Source organism: Rhipicephalus sanguineus, chromosome 5 (genome assembly GCF_013339695.2).
Source record: "Rhipicephalus sanguineus isolate Rsan-2018 chromosome 5, BIME_Rsan_1.4, whole genome shotgun sequence".
NCBI lineage: Eukaryota > Metazoa > Arthropoda > Arachnida > Ixodida > Ixodidae > Rhipicephalus > Rhipicephalus sanguineus.
In genome coordinates this window covers 200,003,578-200,027,553 of record NC_051180.1, presented here as the reverse complement: position 1 = coordinate 200,027,553, position 23,976 = coordinate 200,003,578, and the positions used below count along the sequence as shown (strand labels likewise).

The 23,976-nt window shown below is 45.8% G+C and overlaps 1 protein-coding gene and 1 non-coding gene across 2 annotated transcripts in view; one reads left to right on the top strand and one right to left on the bottom strand.

The window, feature by feature from the left end:
• The window catches only part of LOC119394571 (26S proteasome non-ATPase regulatory subunit 3), a 197,177-nt gene extending 173,207 nt beyond the window's left edge, over positions 1-23,970 (bottom strand). The window contains exons 1-2 of the mRNA XM_037661893.2: positions 23,952-23,970; positions 9,091-9,199 (exon numbers count right to left, since the gene is read on the bottom strand). Coding sequence (XP_037517821.1) covers positions 9,091-9,193 — 103 coding nt within the window. The 5' untranslated portion in view covers positions 9,194-9,199; positions 23,952-23,970. The remainder of the gene's footprint in view (positions 1-9,090; positions 9,200-23,951) is intronic.
• On the top strand, positions 4,779-4,849 carry Trnar-gcg (transfer RNA arginine (anticodon GCG)). The gene has a single exon. It is a non-coding gene; the product is annotated as a tRNA-Arg (tRNA).
• Positions 23,971-23,976: the final 6 nt, after the last annotated feature.

The following is a 23,976-nucleotide window of genomic DNA, read 5'->3' as shown; positions in this document are numbered from 1 at the left end:
GAAGAAAGTAAAGTGGACGAAAAGATAACCTGCCGCCGGCAGGGACCGAACCTGCGACCTTCGAATAACGCGTCCGATGCTCTACCACTGAGCTACGGCGGCGGTCATCCTCCCGTCCACTTTATGGGGTATATATGTGCATTTAAACCTTGGAGTGTTAGTCAGCGCCAATCGCAGCCATGGCGGCGAGTGTGGAACACTCTTTTTCTGCCTTTCTGGCGTCACGTAGCACGTGATCTTTTTACGAGCTGGCAGCTGACCAATAATCCCTCGCATACTACCTGAAGGCATCAAGTCTGCCAGAACGAGACCCTTGCTATGAATGAAGGAAAGAAGATGATTCTTAAGGGCTCGTTTTCTTTGTTAGACCCAATATTAATGAGAACTAACAGACAATAACGCCAAGGAAAGTATAGGGGGTGTTATGTGTAGTATTTAGATTATAAATGTGAAGAAAGTAAAGTGGACGAAAAGATAACCTGCCGCCGGCAGGGACCGAACCTGCGACCTTCGAATAACGCGTCCGATGCTCTACCACTGAGCTACGGCGGCGGTCATCCTCCCGTCCACTTTATGGGGTATATATGTGCATTTAAACCTTGGAGTGTTAGTCAGCGCCAATCGCAGCCATGGCGGCGAGTGTGGAACACTCTTTTTCTGCCTTTCTGGCGTCACGTAGCACGTGATCTTTTTACGAGCTGGCAGCTGACCAATAATCCCTCGCATACTACCTGAAGGCATCAAGTCTGCCAGAACGAGACCCTTGCTATGAATGAAGGAAAGAAGATGATTCTTAACCCTTTCAGCCCTGGATTTTTTATTTTGGTCGGGGAATGTTTTTGTGCGTGTTTTCCTAATAGTTATGACCTCAGAAGACCAAAAATGAAAAATTGAGCCAGTGGTGCAAGTATTAATGGATTTACAGACATGACGTCAAATTAGGTCATCAGGGCTCAGCGATTGCCAAATGACAAAAATGGCATCTTTTTTCCTGCTATTCACTAGAGTACACATAATGTGAACCACGTCTCATTTTTCAGTGTGGTACTCATTGAAACAGCTTCGGTACGTCGATCCGAAAATGGCGCTTACCCGCCTCAGCTGACCTGCCTCGCCGTCACCCATGACTTCGGTCAAGCTTCTTCTTCTTTGCGGCTCCCAGCTCCGCAAGCGTGTCACGATTTTGGTGTCAATCGCAGTGGGGATGATTGAAGAAGTATTCCCCCAAAAATCGGCAGTTTTGGTTTCATTTCCGAAGTGCTGGGGCAATTTTTGTGTGATGGTGTCAATTGACACCGCCAGGGCCGAAAGGGTTAAGGGCTCGTTTTCTTTGTTAGACCCAATATTAAATGAGAACTAACAGACAATAACGCCAAGGAAAGTATAGGGGGTGTTATGTGTAGTATTTAGATTATAAATGTGAAGAAAGTAAAGTGGACGAAAAGATAACCTGCCGCCGGCAGGGACCGAACCTGCGACCTTCGAATAACGCGTCCGATGCTCTACCACTGAGCTACGGCGGCGGTCATCCTCCCGTCCACTTTATGGGGTATATATGTGCATTTAAACCTTGGAGTGTTAGTCAGCGCCAATCGCAGCCATGGCGGCGAGTGTGGAACACTCTTTTTCTGCCTTTCTGGCGTCACGTAGCACGTGATCTTTTTACGAGCTGGCAGCTGACCAATAATCCCTCGCATACTACCTGAAGGCATCAAGTCTGCCAGAACGAGACCCTTGCTATGAATGAAGGAAAGAAGATGATTCTTAAGGGCTCGTTTCTTTGTTAGACCCAATATTAATGAGAACTAACAGACAATAACGCCAAGGAAAGTATAGGGGGTGTTATGTGTAGTATTTAGATTATAAATGTGAAGAAAGTAAAGTGGACGAAAAGATAACCTGCCGCCGGCAGGGACCGAACCTGCGACCTTCGAATAACGCGTCCGATGCTCTACCACTGAGCTACGGCGGCGGTCATCCTCCCGTCCACTTTATGGGGTATATATGTGCATTTAAACCTTGGAGTGTTAGTCAGCGCCAATCGCAGCCATGGCGGCGAGTGTGGAACACTCTTTTTCTGCCTTTCTGGCGTCACGTAGCACGTGATCTTTTTACGAGCTGGCAGCTGACCAATAATCCCTCGCATACTACCTGAAGGCATCAAGTCTGCCAGAACGAGACCCTTGCTATGAATGAAGGAAAGAAGATGATTCTTAAGGGCTCGTTTTCTTTGTTAGACCCAATATTAATGAGAACTAACAGACAATAACGCCAAGGAAAGTATAGGGGGTGTTATGTGTAGTATTTAGATTATAAATGTGAAGAAAGTAAAGTGGACGAAAAGATAACCTGCCGCCGGCAGGGACCGAACCTGCAACCTTCGAATAACGCGTCCGATGCTCTACCACTGAGCTACGGCGGCGGTCATCCTCCCGTCCACTTTATGGGGTATATGGCTGCGATTGGCGCTGACTAAACACTCCAAGGTTTAAATGCACATATATACCCCATAAAGTGGACGGGAGGATGACCGCCGCCGTAGCTCAGTGGTAGAGCATCGGACGCGTTATTCGAAGGTCGCAGGTTCGGTCCCTGCCGGCGGCAGGTTATCTTTTCGTCCACTTTACTTTCTTCACATTTATAATCTAAATACTACACATAACACCCCCTATACTTTCCTTGGCGTTATTGTCTGTTAGTTCTCATTAATATTGGGTCTAACAAAGAAACGAGCCCTTAAGAATCATCTTCTTTCCTTCATTCATAGCAAGGGTCTCGTTCTGGCAGACTTGATGCCTTCAGGTAGTATGCGAGGGATTATTGGTCAGCTGCCAGCTCGTAAAAAGATCACGTGCTACGTGACGCCAGAAAGGCAGAAAAAGAGTGTTCCACACTCGCCGCCATGGCTGCGATTGGCGCTGACTAACACTCCAAGGTTTAAATGCACATATATACCCCATAAAGTGGACGGGAGGATGACCGCCGCCGTAGCTCAGTGGTAGAGCATCGGACGCGTTATTCGAAGGTCGCAGGTTCGGTCCCTGCCGGCGGCAGGTTATCTTTTCGTCCACTTTACTTTCTTCACATTTATAATCTAAATACTACACATAACACCCCCTATACTTTCCTTGGCGTTATTGTCTGTTAGTTCTCATTAATATTGGGTCTAACAAAGAAAACGAGCCCTTAAGAATCATCTTCTTTCCTTCATTCATAGCAAGGGTCTCGTTCTGGCAGACTTGATGCCTTCAGGTAGTATGCGAGGGATTATTGGTCAGCTGCCAGCTCGTAAAAAGATCACGTGCTACGTGACGCCAGAAAGGCAGAAAAAGAGTGTTCCACACTCGCCGCCATGGCTGCGATTGGCGCTGACTAACACTCCAAGGTTTAAATGCACATATATACCCCATAAAGTGGACGGGAGGATGACCGCCGCCGTAGCTCAGTGGTAGAGCATCGGACGCGTTATTCGAAGGTCGCAGGTTCGGTCCCTGCCGGCGGCAGGTTATCTTTTCGTCCACTTTACTTTCTTCACATTTATAATCTAAATACTACACATAACACCCCCTATACTTTCCTTGGCGTTATTGTCTGTTAGTTCTCATTAATATTGGGTCTAACAAAGAAAACGAGCCCTTAAGAATCATCTTCTTTCCTTCATTCATAGCAAGGGTCTCGTTCTGGCAGACTTGATGCCTTCAGGTAGTATGCGAGGGATTATTGGTCAGCTGCCAGCTCGTAAAAAGATCACGTGCTACGTGACGCCAGAAAGGCAGAAAAAGAGTGTTCCACACTCGCCGCCATGGCTGCGATTGGCGCTGACTAACACTCCAAGGTTTAAATGCACATATATACCCCATAAAGTGGACGGGAGGATGACCGCCGCCGTAGCTCAGTGGTAGAGCATCGGACGCGTTATTCGAAGGTCGCAGGTTCGGTCCCTGCCGGCGGCAGGTTATCTTTTCGTCCACTTTACTTTCTTCACATTTATAATCTAAATACTACACATAACACCCCCTATACTTTCCTTGGCGTTATTGTCTGTTAGTTCTCATTATATTGGGTCTAAACAAAGAAACGAGCCCTTAGAATCATCTTCTTTCCTTCATTCATAGCAAGGGTCTCGTTCTGGCAGACTTGATGCCTTCAGGTAGTATGCGAGGGATTATTGGTCAGCTGCCAGCTCGTAAAAAGATCACGTGCTACGTGACGCCAGAAAGGCAGAAAAAGAGTGTTCCACACTCGCCGCCATGGCTGCGATTGGCGCTGACTAACACTCCAAGGTTTAAATGCACATATATACCCCATAAAGTGGACGGGAGGATGACCGCCGCCGTAGCTCAGTGGTAGAGCATCGGACGCGTTATTCGAAGGTCGCAGGTTCGGTCCCTGCCGGCGGCAGGTTATCTTTTCGTCCACTTTACTTTCTTCACATTTATAATCTAAATACTACACATAACACCCCCTATACTTTCCTTGGCGTTATTGTCTGTTAGTTCTCATTAATATTGGGTCTAACAAAGAAACGAGCCCTTAAGAATCATCTTCTTTCCTTCATTCATAGCAAGGGTCTCGTTCTGGCAGACTTGATGCCTTCAGGTAGTATGCGAGGGATTATTGGTCAGCTGCCAGCTCGTAAAAAGATCACGTGCTACGTGACGCCAGAAAGGCAGAAAAAGAGTGTTCCACACTCGCCGCCATGGCTGCGATTGGCGCTGACTAACACTCCAAGGTTTAAATGCACATATATACCCCATAAAGTGGACGGGAGGATGACCGCCGCCGTAGCTCAGTGGTAGAGCATCGGACGCGTATTCGAAGGTCGCAGGTTCGGTCCCTGCCGGCGGCAGGTTATCTTTTCGTCCACTTTACTTTCTTCACATTTATAATCTAAATACTACACATAACACCCCCTATACTTTCCTTGGCGTTATTGTCTGTTAGTTCTCATTAATATTGGGTCTAACAAAGAAAACGAGCCCTTAAGAATCATCTTCTTTCCTTCATTCATAGCAAGGGTCTCGTTCTGGCAGACTTGATGCCTTCAGGTAGTATGCGAGGGATTATTGGTCAGCTGCCAGCTCGTAAAAAGATCACGTGCTACGTGACGCCAGAAAGGCAGAAAAAGAGTGTTCCACACTCGCCGCCATGGCTGCGATTGGCGCTGACTAACACTCCAAGGTTTAAATGCACATATATACCCCTAAAGTGGACGGGAGGATGACCGCCGCCGTAGCTCAGTGGTAGAGCATCGGACGCGTTATTCGAAGGTCGCAGGTTCGGTCCCTGCCGGCGGCAGGTTATCTTTTCGTCCACTTTACTTTCTTCACATTTATAATCTAAATACTACACATAAACCCCCTATACTTTCCTTGGCGTTATTGTCTGTTAGTTCTCATTAATATTGGGTCTAACAAAGAAACGAGCCCTTAAGAATCATCTTCTTTCCTTCATTCATAGCAAGGGTCTCGTTCTGGCAGACTTGATGCCTTCAGGTAGTATGCGAGGGATTATTGGTCAGCTGCCAGCTCGTAAAAAGATCACGTGCCTACGTGACGCCAGAAAGGCAGAAAAAGAGTGTTCCACACTCGCCGCCATGGCTGCGATTGGCGCTGACTAACACTCCAAGGTTTAAATGCACATATATACCCCATAAAGTGGACGGGAGGATGACCGCCGCCGTAGCTCAGTGGTAGAGCATCGGACGCGTTATTCGAAGGTCGCAGGTTCGGTCCCTGCCGGCGGCAGGTTATCTTTTCGTCCACTTTACTTTCTTCACATTTATAATCTAAATACTACACATAACACCCCCTATACTTTCCTTGGCGTTATTGTCTGTTAGTTCTCATTAATATTGGGTCTAACAAAGAAAACGAGCCCTTAAGAATCATCTTCTTTCCTTCATTCAAGGCAGCTTTACGACACTCACAGGCAGCAGCGTATAAAAGGGATTCCACACTGGCATCTACTACTTCTAAATCAACTAAAGAACACAACACAAACAAGTTTCTTAGTGGCTCTCTTCAAACAATTGAAGAGCAGAATCTGCTTCCCAATGAAAGCGTATCTCCACCAAACTTTTCTTCTGCTATACAGAACTTTACATAAATCTGTTTTAAATATTACTTCGAGTGTCGTAATAATGGGGCGTCCTAGGCATTGTAATGATCATGCTGTCTCTATTACCACGACGTCTGTATATGCTAGATCTATGGCTGTTTTGACACATTGCATTACAACTTTACGTGCGTAATTATCCCCTGACAATGATGCCCAACTCGGGCAATGTAGGTAATTGTAATACGTAAACAAATAAAATATTTTGTGAGTGCCTACTTTTTCTTACATAGGTTAACATGAGCACAGGGAAGATTTACCATTACAATAACATTGTGCGAGCATACAAAATCAACCACATTACTTTAAGGAGGGACGTGGCAATGGGAACGGTAAATTTCGTCAAAATGTCCCATTTTTCAGTTTTTTTTTTTTGCGATGCCCAGACCATCTTTTATGTCACAGTGAAATAGTAGAACAAAATAAGAAGTGCAGAAAAAAGCACTTTACTAGTGTGCTAGCATCAAAAACCATGAGAAAACTGGGCTTTAGAAAATGCAAGTCTTTTTGAACTTCGATATTGAAGAATTGGTAAGTGCCGTAAAGCTGTCCATATTTGTCTGCACATCATACAGATTTTTAAAATTGGCCCTTTGTAAAAGCTGTTAGTAAGACAATATGTACAGGTGATTTCCAAAATTTTTTTCGTGAGCTTGTTTGAATATTAAAAAATAAAGCAATAGCTTTATGGCGCAGAATCGGCCCTTGTGAATATCCTCATGCAAAAATTTTTGACGAACCTATGTCTCATTAATTGATTAATTTTGGGATGACAATGAGACTCCAAGTGTTGTAACTAAAAAGCTACAACAGATAGCTCGAAACCAATGTCAGCTATGATATGAGCATAACAAATTGAAGCTCCTCTTGGATGAAGACAGGGGGGCCTGCAGCGACACCGCAGAAGAGCCCGGTGGGCGTGGGTTCCCTCTGTGTGTCCCCTCTCCCTTGCCACCAGGCAAGCTGGTGGGCCGCAGTGCTTACATTCAAGAATCGTTGGCTACCCAAGCCCAAGTATAAACACCAACACCCAGCTCCTCATCACCGCACGCAGCTGCCCGAGTTTGATGCCATTTGATGCCAGTGAACAATGCATATGCTGGCCGGGACCAGGAAACGCGTACAAATTATTAGACTTTCTCAATTAATGTGTCAAATTAACGAGCTTTTACTGTATTAATTTTGAGAACTACTGTTCTGCTTTCCTTGTCCAATTCAGCAATCATGATTTGAAATGCATCCCCTGAGCTCAAGACGATGTCATCAGCGAATCACAGGTTACCGTGGTTAACTCGTATCCCTAACTCTTCCCACTCTAGGGCTCTGAAAACCTCCTAAAAGCACACAGTGAATGGCAATGGGGAGATCCCTGCCTTACACCTTTCTTTATTGGAATTTCGTCGCTTCATAGAAGACTATGGTGGGAATTATCACAAGTTCTCATAAATACGACTCGGCATCATACCAACTTGCACTGTGATGTTGACTGTTTCTCAGGAACGCAGCAACTTGACAGACAGCTCAGCAGTAAAGTTTTTAGACCTCAGCAATCATACCGGTAGTCGTCATTATAAAACGTGTGCACGGCTGTGCAATTATGCGAGAAATGTTGTGCCCCGCGAGAGCTAGTAGACCATTCCCACTTCTAGGACTCTTTCTCGCACGACACCAGTGCAGTGTGGCGAAAGTGACTTTAGGAAGCATTCGGCCTGCAATAGACAAAGGCCAGACCGTCTTGTTTTTTTTTTTTTTTTTGTTCTTCCTCAGGCTGTACACAATTGTTGGTGTATGCAGTTTGGCTAGTTTGGCTGTGTTGTAGGCAGGCCGTTCTGCGACTTATCTACACAAAAATGCAAATGTTCAGCTAGAAGCAACAAAGGCAGCAGATATTTTGAGGCATGGACAAGGAAAAAGCTTGAATTAACAGAAAGTTTTAATTATCATAGTTTGCATTATAAAGAGTCTATTGTATTTTTAAAGCCGAAAAAAAATTGTGCATAAGCTGCACCCCTAAAATTCCCCCTGGAATGTTGAAAAAAAAAAAAAAGTGCAGCCGTTACAAGAGTTTATACGCTACACTCAAAACTCATTATAACAAAGTCACAGCCGACACGAAAATAAGTTCGTTATATCCAAACATTTGTTATAAGCGTATATTTGTAACACTGCATATATGACAAGACTATTCTTCATTCACTTCGTTAAAATCGATAATTCGTTATACCAGTGTTCGTTATAGCGAGGTTTGAGTGTATACATGCCTTACTGAACTTTCCAGCGTTATTGCTGGTGCTCACATTAGCTCTACAATAAGCTGGGCTACTTGTGCCCTGTGCTTACTCTTAAAAGAGCAGTCTGAAACGATCGTGAAGTTTACAAACACTGCGGCGTGGCCAGCGACAATCGGTGGTAACAGGTTTTTGTAGGTGAAGCCTGATCACATTAAAATGAAAGAAATAAGCAAGCGTGCCAGTGTATGTGTCTAGTTTCCCAACAATGGGCACAGCCAAAGCAGCATCCATTGACTCCTACCTACGAAGGCCCCTTTAATGTGATGAGAAAAAGCTTTGATTTTTGAAGACATGTGTTCGTGGAAAAGAAGAAACTGTGACCGTGTGAAACCAGCCCACCTTGGCCCGTTGATTGATGCACCACGGCTACCCACAAGCCACGGGGGGAACACCTCTCTTCTAGGAATCGAGTGCCTCGCAGGACGGATGTGCCTTGGGAACAATGTTACAGAGCTTGCCCTATTCTTCCTTGAACTGCTTCGTTAGACATCACCCTTTCTTGGTAGCAATAAAATGATCACAACACCCAGACACACCCGCCGCCGTTTTGCTGGTGAATGTGCCAGTCTATTTTTGAGCTGTCCACCCACAGGTGTGTTTTGCCTCCGCGCTCAAACCTGTGGGATGACCAAAGCAGTTGGCACACACCGATATGTTGAGCCTGATCCTGTAGCCTGTTCACCTTCAATTGTCAACGTGTCCGGGTCTGCCTTGACGGCGTCTTGTTCGGCCACAGCAGGGCTGTCCACGTTCTTCATTTCCACGTCCGGCTGCTCGGTAACCATCTTGCACTGGTGGGGAAAAAGAAGGTGTTGGGACCCTTATCAGCCCAACTACGCCGGCCCCTGCAGGGCAAAGGCCAACCAACCCGCTGCTGTGCTTATCCCAGCAAACTTCTTAATCTCATCTGGCCAGCCAACTTTCTGCCTCCCCTGCGTGCCTTCTTTGGAATCCAACCTCTTAAGGTATGTCACCACCATTTTAGAAGTCTTTTAAATTTAAATCCTAAGTTGATTGCAAGTTGACTGCTTTGTGTACTGTACACCTTCGGAACGGCAGTTTTAGAAGACCCTTCCAATGTCTTATGTCGAAAAAATTTAAACTAATTAGATCTTAATCACCAATAACCCCCGAAATAAGCCCATCGCGCTAGCAGTTGTAAGTACCGACCCTACCACACGAAAATAAAATAGCTTGGAAGCACTGTAGTTGTATGTATAGGCTGTGCAATGAACTAGGATATTTGTGCCACCATCAATGTTAGGTATCTCACAGTCCAAAAACTAAAAAAATTGGTTCCATTTTAATTTAAATCCCATCACATGAAAACTTATTCACAATTTTCAACTTATCCTTGTTCATTGCACAGCTTAATGACTCAAAGGAGCATGGGAAGTTTCACTAAAAAATCTTGGTCTGTTCAAAAGTTACGAGCTTTTGTACAATGTACCACACATGAAAGTCAAGTTTTGAGGAAAACAAAAGAAAAGGCTTCAAAAGGAGTGTGCCATTTTGGGTGAGGAGAATGGCCAAAGAACACTTTGGGGCACATTCTGTGGCAGTTTGTAGCAGCTGCCCTTGGTCTAGTATCTAGTTGTAAAAACTGGATAACGGCAGGTGATTGCTTTCATTAATATTCACATGTCAAAACATTGAAAAATGGCATTAAAAAATGCTGGTTTGGCATTACAGCTATGCTAAAACAACAACAGGAATGAACTAGATTGCTTCTTAAAAATTTTAGACGTCAAAACAACACCATAAAAAAAGACACAGAAGAAACAGATTTGAGAAATAGCCAGCATCATAGAAGTTATTTCATTTCATTTATTAGTACCCTCAAGGCCAAAGGCATTACAGAGAGGAGTGAGTAAAAATAAAACAAGTAAAAGCAAACAAAAATGCAGCAAACAGTAAGGAAAATACAAGTTCTTCGGCTCCTATTTATACAGTGTTAGCTAATGTTGTTTAATTTATGCCAGTACAAAAGAGTGCTGGTATCTCTGCTAGATTTATAGTCTATACTGTCTGACAAGAATACAGCTAGATCTCAATATAGTGAATATAGTCCGATGTGGTGAATTCTGAAGTTAAGCAACACCTTCAGCAAGTCTGGGTTCAAGTTTGGTCCTGGTTCCAGGGCTTCGTTCAGGGAGATACATCCTGTGTCGCTAGACGATGCATCAAATATGACCCTAATCTTGGTTGAAAGGCTATCAGGTCTGAAGACAGCGCGGTGAGGCATGTAGTAAACCCTGTTTTCGTCGTTATTGATTTCTTCCGGTGGAAGTCGTTCGGCGAACCCTTGCTCCAGGTACTGACGGATAGCCGCGTCATACTCGATAAGTGTCGCGTCATCTTTCAATAGCCTCTTCGTGAGACTTGTCAAACGCTTCTGTGCGATCGCTTTGTTGTGAGCGAGATGAATGTTCAGAGGTTTCCATGGTAATGCCACCTCATAGCGCTTGTCTGTTTTCTTGATCGATGTCGAAAACGTGTTGATGATTTCCTGGCTTTTTTCGTTCGTTTGGGCACAAGAGTCAGTAATTCCGATGCTCTCCAGCTCCCAGAATGATTTCAGCTCGCTGGTCAAACTTGTTGTGTCATCTGACACTCCAGCACGAAGAACGGCCGCGGTTGCGCAGCAGGCAGCTGAGTTACTGAAGGGAATGGCTCCTTGAAGCGTCCACCCAAATTTGGTCTTCAGTGCAACAAGTGTGCCCTGCAGCTTCTTGAAGTCACCATACACCAACGACCAGTATTAGTCGGCACCGATAAGGATGTCAATACCGCTTCTCGCAAGGTGGGCTGGTGCAACGGTGACATCTGCCAATTCATCTATTTCCGCTTGCAGTTTTTGCATGATGTTCTCAGATACCCGCAGTTGATCAGAGCAGATTTCTGGTATTTCGAGAGCTTCGATGAAGTGCTCGTTGCGGTTATACTGACTTCTTAGCCAAAGTTTCACTCTTCTGCGTTTTTCTTTGATAATGTTGCCTGATCCTCCGAATGGGTAGATTGTGATGTCCCCTTCACCAATCACCTCTAGTTGCAGTTCGCGGGAAAGCTTCTTTGTGACAAAACTTCGTAGGCTACCCCCGTCGAAGTGGAGGCGCGTCAGAACTCTCTCTCGTCCTTCTGCCCATACTTCAGCTGTTTGGAGCAGCATGGTAGGCACATTTTTCGACTTCTGTTCCGCTGAAGAGTGCAACTCTGCGGCTGTGTTCTCAGGTTGCCTCCAGGTGGGGTCACACATTTGTGACAGGTGTCTTCTAGCACAGTGCTTGCAACTTAGCCTTTTGTTGCGGTATTGTTTCGACATGTGTCCCTTTACGCCGCACCGGAAGCAGCGACCAGCCGCAGTGAGTCGTTTCTTCTTTTCATCGAGGGACATTTGTGCCTGACACTCGTGAGTCGTGTGACTCTTTGCATCGCAAAATGCGCATGAATCGACCTGCTTCGATTTTCCCGCAGAGAAGAGCGAAGCCGCTGATCCTTTTGGTGTTTTGCTTTTTCTTTATCTCGATGTTTTGAGCTGGATCCTTTTACTTCGCTATGGCCAGTCTGCAGTGCCTTCTCTCGGCTCTCCACTTCGGTCTTGAGAAACGCTCGTAAACTCTCAATGCCGATTCCTTCTTCCTTGAATGTCAGCGGAGAGTCCCTTGTGGTAGTTGACTACTAGTTCCGATGGCAGCATTCGCAAGAGTGCGGAGCAGAGCAGGGCACCGTAGCCATCTGTTTTGACTCCGAGCGCTGCGAGAGCGGCTACGTTCCGCTGCAGATGGTCATAGAGTCGACGTAGGCCGATAGCCTCATTCTCGTTTCGTACCGGTGGCAACTCGAGCAACTGAGTCAGATGTTCTTGTATTAGCACGTCTCGTCGACCGAAGTGCTCTTTAAGGAGCTCGATGGCTGTGTTGTAGTTAGCTCCCGTCACCTGGATGCCGTCGATGGCCGATGCAGCCTTCCCAGAAAGTGACGACCGCAAGTACAGAAACTTCTCAGAGTCGGCGAGAGTGTCGTTTTCGTGCACCGCCTTCTCAAACTGCTCCCAGAAGGACTGCCACTCCGTGGAAGCGCCGCTAAATCGCTGTAACTCGAGCTTCGGTAGTTTAACGTGGGTCTGCGCAGCCCTCGGAGGATCGTCGGTCGGCGCCCGCGTCGCGGCCATTTCTGCTTGTTTTTTTTCTTTTTGCTCTTCGGCTTCTTGGCTGAGTTTCGCAATGCATGCGACGATCCGGTCGTTGTACTCGATTGTTCTTATGTAGTTTTGCTCCGCGTCTTCGTCAACAACTAGTGGTTCAATGGCGTTGTCCACTTCGTTTAGTTGTATTTGGAGTGCACTTAGCCTGGCCGACAAGACACTGAGAGCTCCGTCGTTCGCATGGCTCGCCAAGAACAATTCTGCCTCAGAAATAAGTTTGGTCACCTGAGTTCTTAAGGCGCTCCTTTTTAGCTTGAGCCGGTCCATCCTGGCGTCTACGATGCCTGGCGGCTGTGATTCTGTGTTGCCTGGCGTATGCGTTGCCTTGAGCAGTGGTGTCGGTTTCGGCTGGGTGTGGCGTCGTCAGGCCTTGTTGGTTGAAGCGCCTCGTCGACCGTTTCTTGCCCGAGGATCGTTGCTGTTTTTCCTCAAGCTCGTTGTGCTGTCGACGTCTGTTGACCCAGCTGCCTCAACGGTAAGTTCGATAACTTCTTCCTGGGTTTCGGCACCAAACTGTGAGGAAATTATCGCAAGTCAAAAAAGAAGCAACTGCTTCGTTTGGGATGAACACAAGAACTAAATTTATTTCGATAGGGATGCCCGTTGCGAGCGAGTTCGCTATAGCACAAGGTTGCCAGTTGGCGAAAAGAAAGAGGCTGAACTTGGCAGTTTCTTCAGAGGACACACACTAAAAAGGGGCACAGGAAGTGTTTCTCTGAATGGAGCATCTGCGCGGCACGCAGCGTTGCAATATTGGCCAAATGTGATCCCCTTTGCCTTCTGCAAGAATAAGCGAGCTTGTTGGCAAGGTAGAAAAAAATGTCAGACCCTGTTTACTGGCCTTCTATGAGGGCCATTACAGGCATGTGTTTCTTGAATGGCCCAGACAAGCCGTGCCACCATGCCATCGGCATCATCTTCAAGCTCAGGTGTCGGGCTACTCGGCGTTTGTGGTGTCCCGACTTCGTTCTTGTGTCCGTGTTTGCACGCTCTGTCTTTTTAGAATGAATACCTACCAACTAGCTCAGCTCTCCGTTATTCTAAATTCCAAGACACTGCTCATCTTCGTTGCAGAGTCTAATCTGCAAAACAGTGTTAGTTCAGCAGATTTTGGTGGTGAACAAACGTGACAAAGTCGCCGTAAAGCTCCTTGTCGGAGATTGAGTGCCACAGAAGCACGTCTTGTTAAACCGCGAAGGGAGTCCACGTTTATGGCTCAGCCAATTAGTGTGGTCACCTGGGCCCCAGGAAGTGAGGCAAGCCAGCCGGCACAAAGCCGTGCGTCCAAAGCTGCAAGAGAGTTGCTGCCACGGCAAGCAGTGTGGAAAGGGAGACAGGCAGCCCTGTGTCTGGACGCGCTTTTGTCTAGCAGCTCGTGAGAGCCGTGCATGGCGTCTTGACAGGATGGTGCCCTCGGCTTTGTGGCATAATTGTTCTGCCCATTTTCTCCAGCTGCACGTTTGATGGCACTGACCTCGCCTACGACAAGTGTGACCAATAAATGTAATGGGAGAGGGGAACGTGGAAGTGCTGGTTGGTGAAGAGAACATTGCAATTTGCCATCAAGAATTTGGGGCGGGGTAACCGAGGGGCCGAAATGCACCGCTTAATTCCTGACGGGCGTTCTGATCGCAGGAGCAGGGCTATGCACTGGTGGGCTCCTCCGAATCGAAGCACCAGATCCGTGTAATACCAGTGTCACACAGGCACTTTTGATCGCGATCGCGCCTAATCCGGATAGAATTTCGCAGTCGTGATTGGTTCCTTTACGCAAGCTGCAGAAGGAAGCCAATCACATTTGAGGAATTTGATCCCGACTGGGCTTAATCACGATCGGCAGTACACTGTGTGACACCGGTATAACAAAGTCACTGCCTGTATATATGTATGTAAATTCTGTATGTAAAGTCCAGTTGTGCATGTAAAGGAAAGGCTGGTCTCCATCCTTTAAGGCAAACAACATAACTAGAGCTAGGCAGTGAGAATGCCATTCCACAACTTTTTCATCGACAGCAGTTAGCCAGCTGGTAGAGCTCTGCTATAAAGAAAAAAGAAGGAATGTTTACGGTTGCAATCATTCCATTCAAGCATCAGTTGTGCCACAGGCTACAGGAGACTGGACAGCAGGTGGGCGTTCAAGTAATCTTTCCTTCATTGTAGCATGTGTGGTTGCCATCCTAGCAGACGACCTCCGTTGTTGACCAACACACAGATGACCGTGCCCACGTCATCGTAGAAGACGAAATGACAAGGAGGAAGTGGGCCGGGCAGCAGTGGCCAACCCTTTTCTGCCTCGTAATAATACAGGCCGGTGATGGCTAACTCCTACCGCAGCAGCGACCGGCTCTTATTGCTGCTGCCCTGCCCACTTTTTGCAAAATGCATTTTTACGCCCTTTTCTCCCGTCTTCATAAATTTGTCGGTATGTGGTGATATCCCGGTCCGTCTGAGAAAGAACTGCTGACGCAGCTATTAGCCGGCCAAAATAAAATTAGTGCTACCATAGAAAATATCCGTGCCAACCAAAAGAAACTGGAGAGTAAGATCACTACTAAGCTTAGCTGAAATAAATAACGGAATTGAAGAGCAGCTTTCCAGTTTCGAGAAACTTACAACTGACACTGAGAAAGTTATTTCGCATCAGAGCGCATGGAAAAAGTGGACGACCACCTGGATAACAGACGTCGCAGAAACAGCATAATAATAAGAGATAGCTTGGATGAGACTTCTGTAGAGCCTACCGAGGAGGAACTAGAAAAGAAAGTCGTCTTCATGGAAAAACTGCACGTACCAACTCCAGCTATAGAAAGAATCCATAGGCTCGGCTTCAAAGGTCAAAAAGCTCGCCACCCTGTAATCCTTAAATTATCGCGAAAAGGAAACCGTCCTGACAAACTAGAAGGCCTCCCGGGATTCCTCAGAGCGTGTGCGAGACACCAAAGTTAAACACGAGATGGCACTGCTGACACGTGGAATGACAGAAACAAACGTGGTCAACTGAATAAAGTGCCTCGCCAACCCATGCGAATTATGAACATAAACTGCAGAAGTATATGGAACAAGACTGGAAGGTAGTGTTGTATTTTCCCACGATCCCAGTATTCTTCTACAAACCGAAACTTGGCTAAATGGTTCGGTCTCCGATAGTGAACTTGTGCCAGTTGGTTTCAATGCATTCGGGAAAGATCGCAATCTTCTCAAAAATTCTTTGAACATTATTAGAATTCCCGATGTACCTAATGCTGAAGCTCTTTTCTGCAAAACTCATCACGGAAATGTTAAGTATGTTATTGGTGTTGTGTACAGGTCGCCCTTCTCGGAACACACTGATCTTATTGAATTACAAAATATACGAGCATTCGTGTAAAACAAGGAAATCGGATTATTTTAACTGGTGATTTAAACGCACCAAACATTGATTGGAACTCGCCGACTGTCAAGAAGCAAAACGACAGTGAAGGTGAAATGGCTTAGTATTTGTCTTTGCTTTATTACAAATTGTGGACAACTTCACAAGGATACAAGGTCGAACTAGATCTATACTCGATTTGTTCTCCATCCGTGGCTTTGCCGCATCTTAAATGTGAAATACATCCTGGCATCTCTGATCATCAAATAGTATTACTGACACTCACCGGTGTATCTATGAATGCACATCGAAGAACCAGTCATTTTCCAAACTTTTTGAGGGTAAATGACATTTCTATAATAGATTTGTTGTATTTTTATTTTGACACGTTTGCAAGCAGTGATGCTGGTGTAAACCATCTCTGGGACCACTTAAAAGTTATTGTTGTGGAATGCATGGACCATTTTGTGTCGGGCATTGTCAAAAAACCCCTGGACAACTCTATTTACATTACAGCTCAAAAGAACGCTTAAAAGATTAAAGAAGAAGGGCACTTCAACGGATTCGCAAAGGCAAGAAACATCCACCTTAAGCGTTAAGGTGAAGTATTGAAGGATAAGTAGAATTACAATGCTGTACTACTACTGCACTTTATCTCCACATCCCCAGAAAATTTTTGCAAATGAGGTCTCCTTCGTCACGTTCCTCCACGGCTTTTGAAATGGATGGCTCAGGGCTGCTCAAAGATAGCGAACGCATTCAGTGCTCAGTTCCAATCTGTTTTCAACAAAGACAACAATTTATTACCCCGACTTGCGTCTTTCTCTTCTGCCAGACACTGCCATTATTAGCAAAGAGGAATACTTAACTTGCTCTTAAAAATAGATATAAAAAAATTGTGGTCCCGATGACATCCCAAATGCATTTTTAAAGCAGTATGCGGAGTCGATGGCTAAGTACCTTCACGTATTGTTTTCTAAATCATTGCAGGAGGGCGAGCTTCTCAAAGACTGGAAACTATCCAAGGTCGTACCTCTAGAAAATTACACCATTTCCCGCTAAAGGGGACCATGAGGCGATGCGAAGCCGGAGCACTTGCACGATCGCGTTCCGTTGGCGTTCTTTGGGCATGCTACTGACCTCGCGTCGTGGAACGCGAAGAGGAATGCTACGCGCGCCTTGTCTTCCCTCTAGTCTGGCCATTAATTCTCACAAGGCGAGCGGGGAACGCAGTCGGCAGGCGTGCGAGAGGGGGGCAGCGTAGGAGAGGAGAGAGAGGGGACGCGCATGCGCTGGTGCTTATCGCGGCGTTGCGCAGGAGAGAATTTTGGCCTGTCTAGCCTGCTACAGGCTGTTTGTAGGCGCCTGATAAAGCATATAAAAGGGGGCCTTCCACGTGAACCAGAATTGGAACGATCCAGATGGGCGGTAATTCCTTACGTGCATGCTCTTTCGCACCGTATAAAAAAGACCGCCCATAGGTATGGACTGAATGTGGTCTTCTCAGCCAAGAATAAACTAGGCAAGATGTGCTCCATGATTGGAAATAAGCTGGACGCTGGAGACAGAGGGGCCTCTCGTGCTTGCAACGTCAAGCACAAAGTTAGCTTTGTTACATGTGCCTCAAACCCTTGTATACTGCATTCCATTAAGTTTGTGGACGGATGTATGTGGGGCAGACGGGTCGCTGCCTTAACATACGTTTAAGGGAGCACCTCTCGTCTTTAAAAGGAAAGCCGCTCACGCACTTAGCAATGCATTCTGCGCAGTGTGGATGCGAAGCACGCTTCTCTGACACGGTCACCTTATTTAAGCACCGTGATCGCACCACGCGAGAACTGGCAGAGGCTTATCACATACACATCAGGGGAACATCTTGCATCAGTCACCCGTCAGTAACGATTTCTAACAAAGAAGTTTCGCTCCTAAAGGAAAGGGGTTAACGATAGGTATGGAGAGATAGTGCCTTGGTTTGCACTGTTGACCGTGCGCATGTGCCGCGGTGACGTAGTCCGAGTATATATGTTTTCTTCTGGCCTAATAAAGCCTTCAGTTGATAGTTAGCGCTGGTCTTGCTCCCTCCCTCTGTGTCCCTGTCCTTTTTTTGCGCTAAAAGCTACTCAAGATGAATTTCTACCAACTAGCTCGTCTTTCGGTCTTACTACTGCATTTCAGAGGAAGTGTGGAAAGGGGAAGTGAAGAGGAGGTGGGGAGAGGGAAAGTGGAGAGGGGACATGGGAAGTGGAGAGGGGGAGTGGAGAGGGTATGCGCATGCGCAGTAAGGGTGGTCACGCCACACACCACCCCCACCACCACCACCACCGGATTGAACTCCGCCATAAGATACTTCGCATCTAAAAAATGGGAGCAAGTGTTCCGTAAAACATTACCGTCCCATATCATTAATTTCAACAGCTTGAAAATTGATGGAACATATATTACATAAACACGTGTCACAATTTCTCGAACAAAACTTCTTCACCAAAGGACAACACGGGTTTCGCAGGGGCTTTTTTTAGTGGAAACTATACATGATTTTGCGGTACCTATTAGTAACGGTAATTAAACCGATGCCATTTTTCTAGACTTCCGTAAAGCCTGTGACACGGTTTCTAATAATAAACTGCTATACAAATTAAACTCAGTACTTCAAAACCCTAAGCTACTATCCTGGATTTCATCATACATTACTGATCGCCAACAAATTGTTTCTTTTAACCAACACTGCTCGGGGTAGACTGTCAGTGTCATCTGGTGTCCCACAGGGCCCGGTCCACTTTCTTTTCCTTATTCTTATAAACAATATCGTTGATGGCATCCCAGCAAAAATTGAACTTTACGAAGATGACTGTATTCTATACCACGAGGCTAAGAACCCGACCGACCAGCTGCTCCTAATTCAAGCTTTTGAGAAGGTTGTGTCGTGGTTTGAAAATTGCCAGATGTCTCGCAATTTTGAAGACAATTACTCACAAAAAATGCCCCTCACCTACCACCACGGCTACAACAATCATCATACCGAGGTACCCCTTAGGACTTCTAATATCAAGTAATCTCCAGCGGAATAAGCACATCGACCAAACGACAACGTAAACTATTTTTTCTTCGCAGGCCACCGAAGCTATCCACCCCCACGGTACGTCTCCTCGCATATAAATCTGTTATTCTGCCCAGGTTAGACCACACTGCCGTTATCTGAGACCCATGTACTAAGACGAACATTGATAAACTAGACACGATTCAGAGAAGGGAAGCTCACTTTATATACAATCGCTATGACCGCACATCATTAACAGACCTGCTAACCAGAGCTCACCTTCAACCTCTATCCACGAGAAACCGTCATTCACGTTTGAAGTTTCTTGTTCAAATATTAATGGGGCATGTGAAGGTGAATGCATATTCCGTTACTCCATTCACCTCCAGATACAGCACAAGACAACAGCACGATAGAATGTTAACACCGCGTCAACCATTCATTTGAATATTCTTTTTTCCAAAAAACGGTTAATGATAGGAACTTATTAAAAAAAAAATGACCACATGTTACAGCCTTCGATGACAACTTTTACTTCTAGCTTGTGCTCATAAACCTGTATTTTTTTTTCATCTATATTTGTGAATATGCATGTATGTATGTGTATTTAGTACACATTTTTGAACTGCCTATGAGTGTATGGTTATTTTACAAACCTACATTCTGCATTTCATTTTCTATAAACACATACTTTCGTTGAGGACTGCAATGCATATATGCGCGCAGTAGCGTAACCACTTGTTCACCAGTAGGGTTCTCCTCCGTGGGTATACACGGAGAGAACTCTCTTCATTCGCACTGAGCGTGATGTGATGTTTGGTATACAGAGGGAGAATTCGCTTAGCTATGTTTAATAACATCCCGGAAAGAGTACAGCCAGTTTTACGTACCATACACTGGGACAACCATACATATGCTATGCATGTAATAGTATTACACGCAACACTTTTAATACATTAACCAGACAACTTTATGCACGAAAAACAATTATGTCCATGGTGGCCTTCCCAGTATTAGATTTGCATCATTCAGTGACATTTCGTTAATGTCTAAAAGCTGCTCACCAGTAATGGCATTTATAATGTAGGTAGCAATGAGTGCACCTTTCCTTTACACTAACTAATTCTGCATTTCCTTGCACATATTCAGGTTTGCATATATTTTGCCTCGTTTGCTTTTAGTCGAAACAGTGTTTCTGGTACGTTATTATTATTATTATTATTATTATTATTATTATTATTATTATTATTATTATTATTGTATTACTAAATTACCATTGTTGTTACCTTTTCAACCCCAAGTTTCCTTTATAATGTAAGAATTTGTGGTATTAGAGGCCATATTACATTCTTTATACTCAACGTATTTGCATTTGCCATGTTGCTTGGAGGGCCTTCCGGCCCCTCCAAATAAATGCGCCTATGCTAACAGTGTGAGCGCGAATCTTTGACAAAATGTGGGCGATTATAATGTTAACCTACCCCGCATTGTTTCCCTCTGCATTGGTCGTTAGCTGTTCATGATTGGTCGAAATTTTCTGGCTCGTGCACACAACACCTGCTTGTAATACGATGCAACAAATGACGTGAAAATCAGTCGCGTAGTGACCACTTACGCACAACTGCGTAAAAAATAGAACACACTATATTCAATGCAGCATATTTTTTACCACTAGTTCTCGGTCATCATTGGTCGTTAGCTGTTTATGCGCTCGTGGTGGTCCGAATGTTTTTTCTTACTCGTGTCTTCGTCTTCTCGCGCAGTTTAAGAAAGTCTGGCCATTCGTAAAAAATTTTTCGGTCTGCCATGAAATTTTCCTGCTTGTTATGGGAGGTCACAAATGTGTGAAATCTCGCGGCGTTACAATGACGTATGGACATTAAGCATCGCATTGCTATGCTGAACTATAGCTAAACTTTTTCGGAATAGCCGGAAAGTGCCTCATTCTGAATGCAATTCAGGAAGGCTGCCCGCCACTCACACAGGCAGAGGACAGTTATGGCAGCAGGCAAGGTGAATTCATACGACAATAAATATTTTCCGTTGTAGTATAACAATGTTGAGCTGTTTCTGCGCGTATACAATTCTGCGAACGCAGCTTTGCCGAGAGGAGGGGAGAGAGAAATAAGCAGCGCTGGTCGAGTGTGCTTCTTTGACATCCGAGTTGTATTTTGCGAGGTACAAGTCAATAGAAAACGAATCGGGACCACCTAGCCCGGCTGTCAATTCAGTCTCTTTAGTCCAGGAAACCTCGACGATCTTCCTGTTCCGATAGAACAAGTCGAAGGGCAAGCTCGAAAGCTGGGCTTCCCAATGTGCTGGAGTCCACTTCCTTATTCGTTGCATTTTTGCAAGCTGCGGCGATTGCCGAAAGCTACCACACGCAAGGCAAGCCAGGTTGATTGGAGACCAAAGCGGAAACCTTTCAACAGCAAAGCTGCTTAGCAAATCGTTCCTTGCCCAACGAACCAAAAAAACTATCATAAACGGGCATCTGCCACAGAAATTGCGTTAATCCCACTACTCACCACTGGTCCACTGAAAAGGAAGAAAGCAACAGTTAGCCCCACACTGTGAGAAGACCCCGAAGCGATGAAAGGCCTACGCCATGAGAGGCGCGAGTTTCTGTTTCTGGAGTTTGGACATCCGTGTCATGTCTGTGACTGTGTGTGGTTTAACTCGAACCTCTCTGCGCCGAGAATCAATGTTGGAATCATGACCTACCGTACTCCCAACCTGCCCAGATAGCGGGGGCCTATGGGAGTGCGCGTCCCCGCTCTCGTTCAACCACTCGCCATTGGTGGCGCTTCCTATAACCTGTTCGTCTGCTACTCTGCGACCATTTGGACGGTGCTGGAGTAAAAATGCCTGTATTATGCGACCAACTGCCAGCAAACTTAGATGGAGGGCCAAGTAAGCTATTCAGTGCGGTTAAGTATTTACTGCGCACTGGTTGACTAACGTGAGAAGCCGTAGACTTGCACAGTGTCTAGAATGGCTGTGTCCTTTTAAATGCAAAAAAAAATTCTAAATCGCTTTCCGTATTTTTATTTCCAATGTATTTTGCATTCATGCACAATAATTACACTATATGAGCGCTCTGCGCTGGCAAAACATCACCACGAGTGTTAAAGCAGACGTGAGCAAACAGGTGCTGACTAGCGACAAAACGCTCGTAGGTTACGTCCCTAGCGGCAGGAGGTATGAACTAGAACGCGGGAGAGGGGACATCTGGGCAGGTCAGGAGTACAGTAGGTCGTGGTAGAGACAACTTAACATCACCTCGCTAAGGCCTAGAAACAGCCTAGAAGAAACCAGATTAGTCCTCAAAATCGTCCAGTTTCACTGTTTCAAGCCTAGTGCAAGCTTCGCCAATTGTTTTTAGCTCTCGCAGTTCAGCCCAAATAAAACACAACACTTCTGCGCTCTCATCGACCAGAGCAGATATAAAGCAGTGGTGGTGCTATTCCTTTTGAATGAAATAAAATGAATATCCTAAAACAGGAAGAGCGTTTCATCGGGCCATAAAGCGTTTACTGGTCCCTGCCCGTATTTATGTCGTCGATGATGTGAATTTCAGGCCAGGTAAAGCAGAACAAAAGCATGACAGAGTGTACTAATGCTGTGGAGCCCCTGCTCAGCCGTAGTCTCCTTTAGAATGCTGCAGTGCAAGGTGCGAAAGCGTTGCATAGAGCCTACAGTGCGTGGTCATGAGACCCGGAAAACAATTTCCACAGTAGAAGCGTAGGACAAATTTCTTTGACATTACTGCTTTGTTCAAGGAAAACTTGGCCACAGTGGTTCGTTTCCCAGTGTGCAGGCGACAGTCGCCACTGTGTATGTATGTGTGCGTACAGATGTAGACCTGCATTTCCTTTGTTGTTAGTAGCACTTCGTTGCCACTTTCTGTTTCCGTCTCGCAAGATATGTGACCCAGTTGCGCCTGCTGATTGTTCCACACATTTTGTTGAACCAGATCACGTATTGTCTATCTTCCCACCCTACCAAAATCCCGACCAGGGATTGTAGCACTGTAAATAAAGTTCCTGCAAGTTGTGCATAATACAGAGCGCTAAAGAATTCACGGTGCGCGCATGCAGTGGCCGCCCAGATTTAGTCTCCTCTCGCTTGCTCCCCGCGTTTTCCTTGGTTGACCTAACTTCTGTTGCTGTTAGCCATGAAATCTTGGCCTTGGGCATCAAAGCGCCTGTCATTTGTCCACATCCTCTTTTCGCATTTTACCCTCGCTCATCCCGACCCAAACAACCATGCTTCCCGGCCCAATGCTCTGAGAGTCTGTGAACACGCATTGGAAAGATTGCGCCTCTCTGCCTCACTACGCTCTTTCCTTATTACGACTTTATTCACGTTCAAAGACAGGGCGTACAAACACGGACACAAGGGTCAAGTCGAGACGCCTTTGTGTCGTCCCCTCTGGTGTGTCCCCGTACTACCAACTAGCTCAGCTCTCTTATTTCGAGATTTTATTGCTTTCTCTACGGACGACTACGGTGGTTGTGGGGCCGCTGTAGGTATATTGCAGTATTTTCATATGCGATTCATCTACAACCTGATTTCGCAATGCTGCATGACTGCTGAGGTTTCGACCGAATCAAATGCTTTAGGCTGCGGTCGGCTCCGTTCCGCGCATTTCTCTATCCCACGATTGATAGTATGGTCTACTGTCAGGCAGCCGGTATGAAACCTTGCTTCTAGTTACTTCGGTTACCGAAGGGGCTACGTTGTACGGTATACGTACGGCTAAATGACGGGCACGTCCTATGCTGTCGTGGGAATTGGCCAGTTCAAAGCCAAGTTCCCGTGGTCAAGTTCCCGCAAACGAGCGGTCATGTCACCAGGCATTTTTGTCCTGGGCAACAGCCTCGCATAATTCAGCCTCGAAACCTCCTTATTTACCCCGAAATACCGTAGAAAGAGCACATTTCTACATACCGGGTCCCTTTGCTCGCACGGCCCG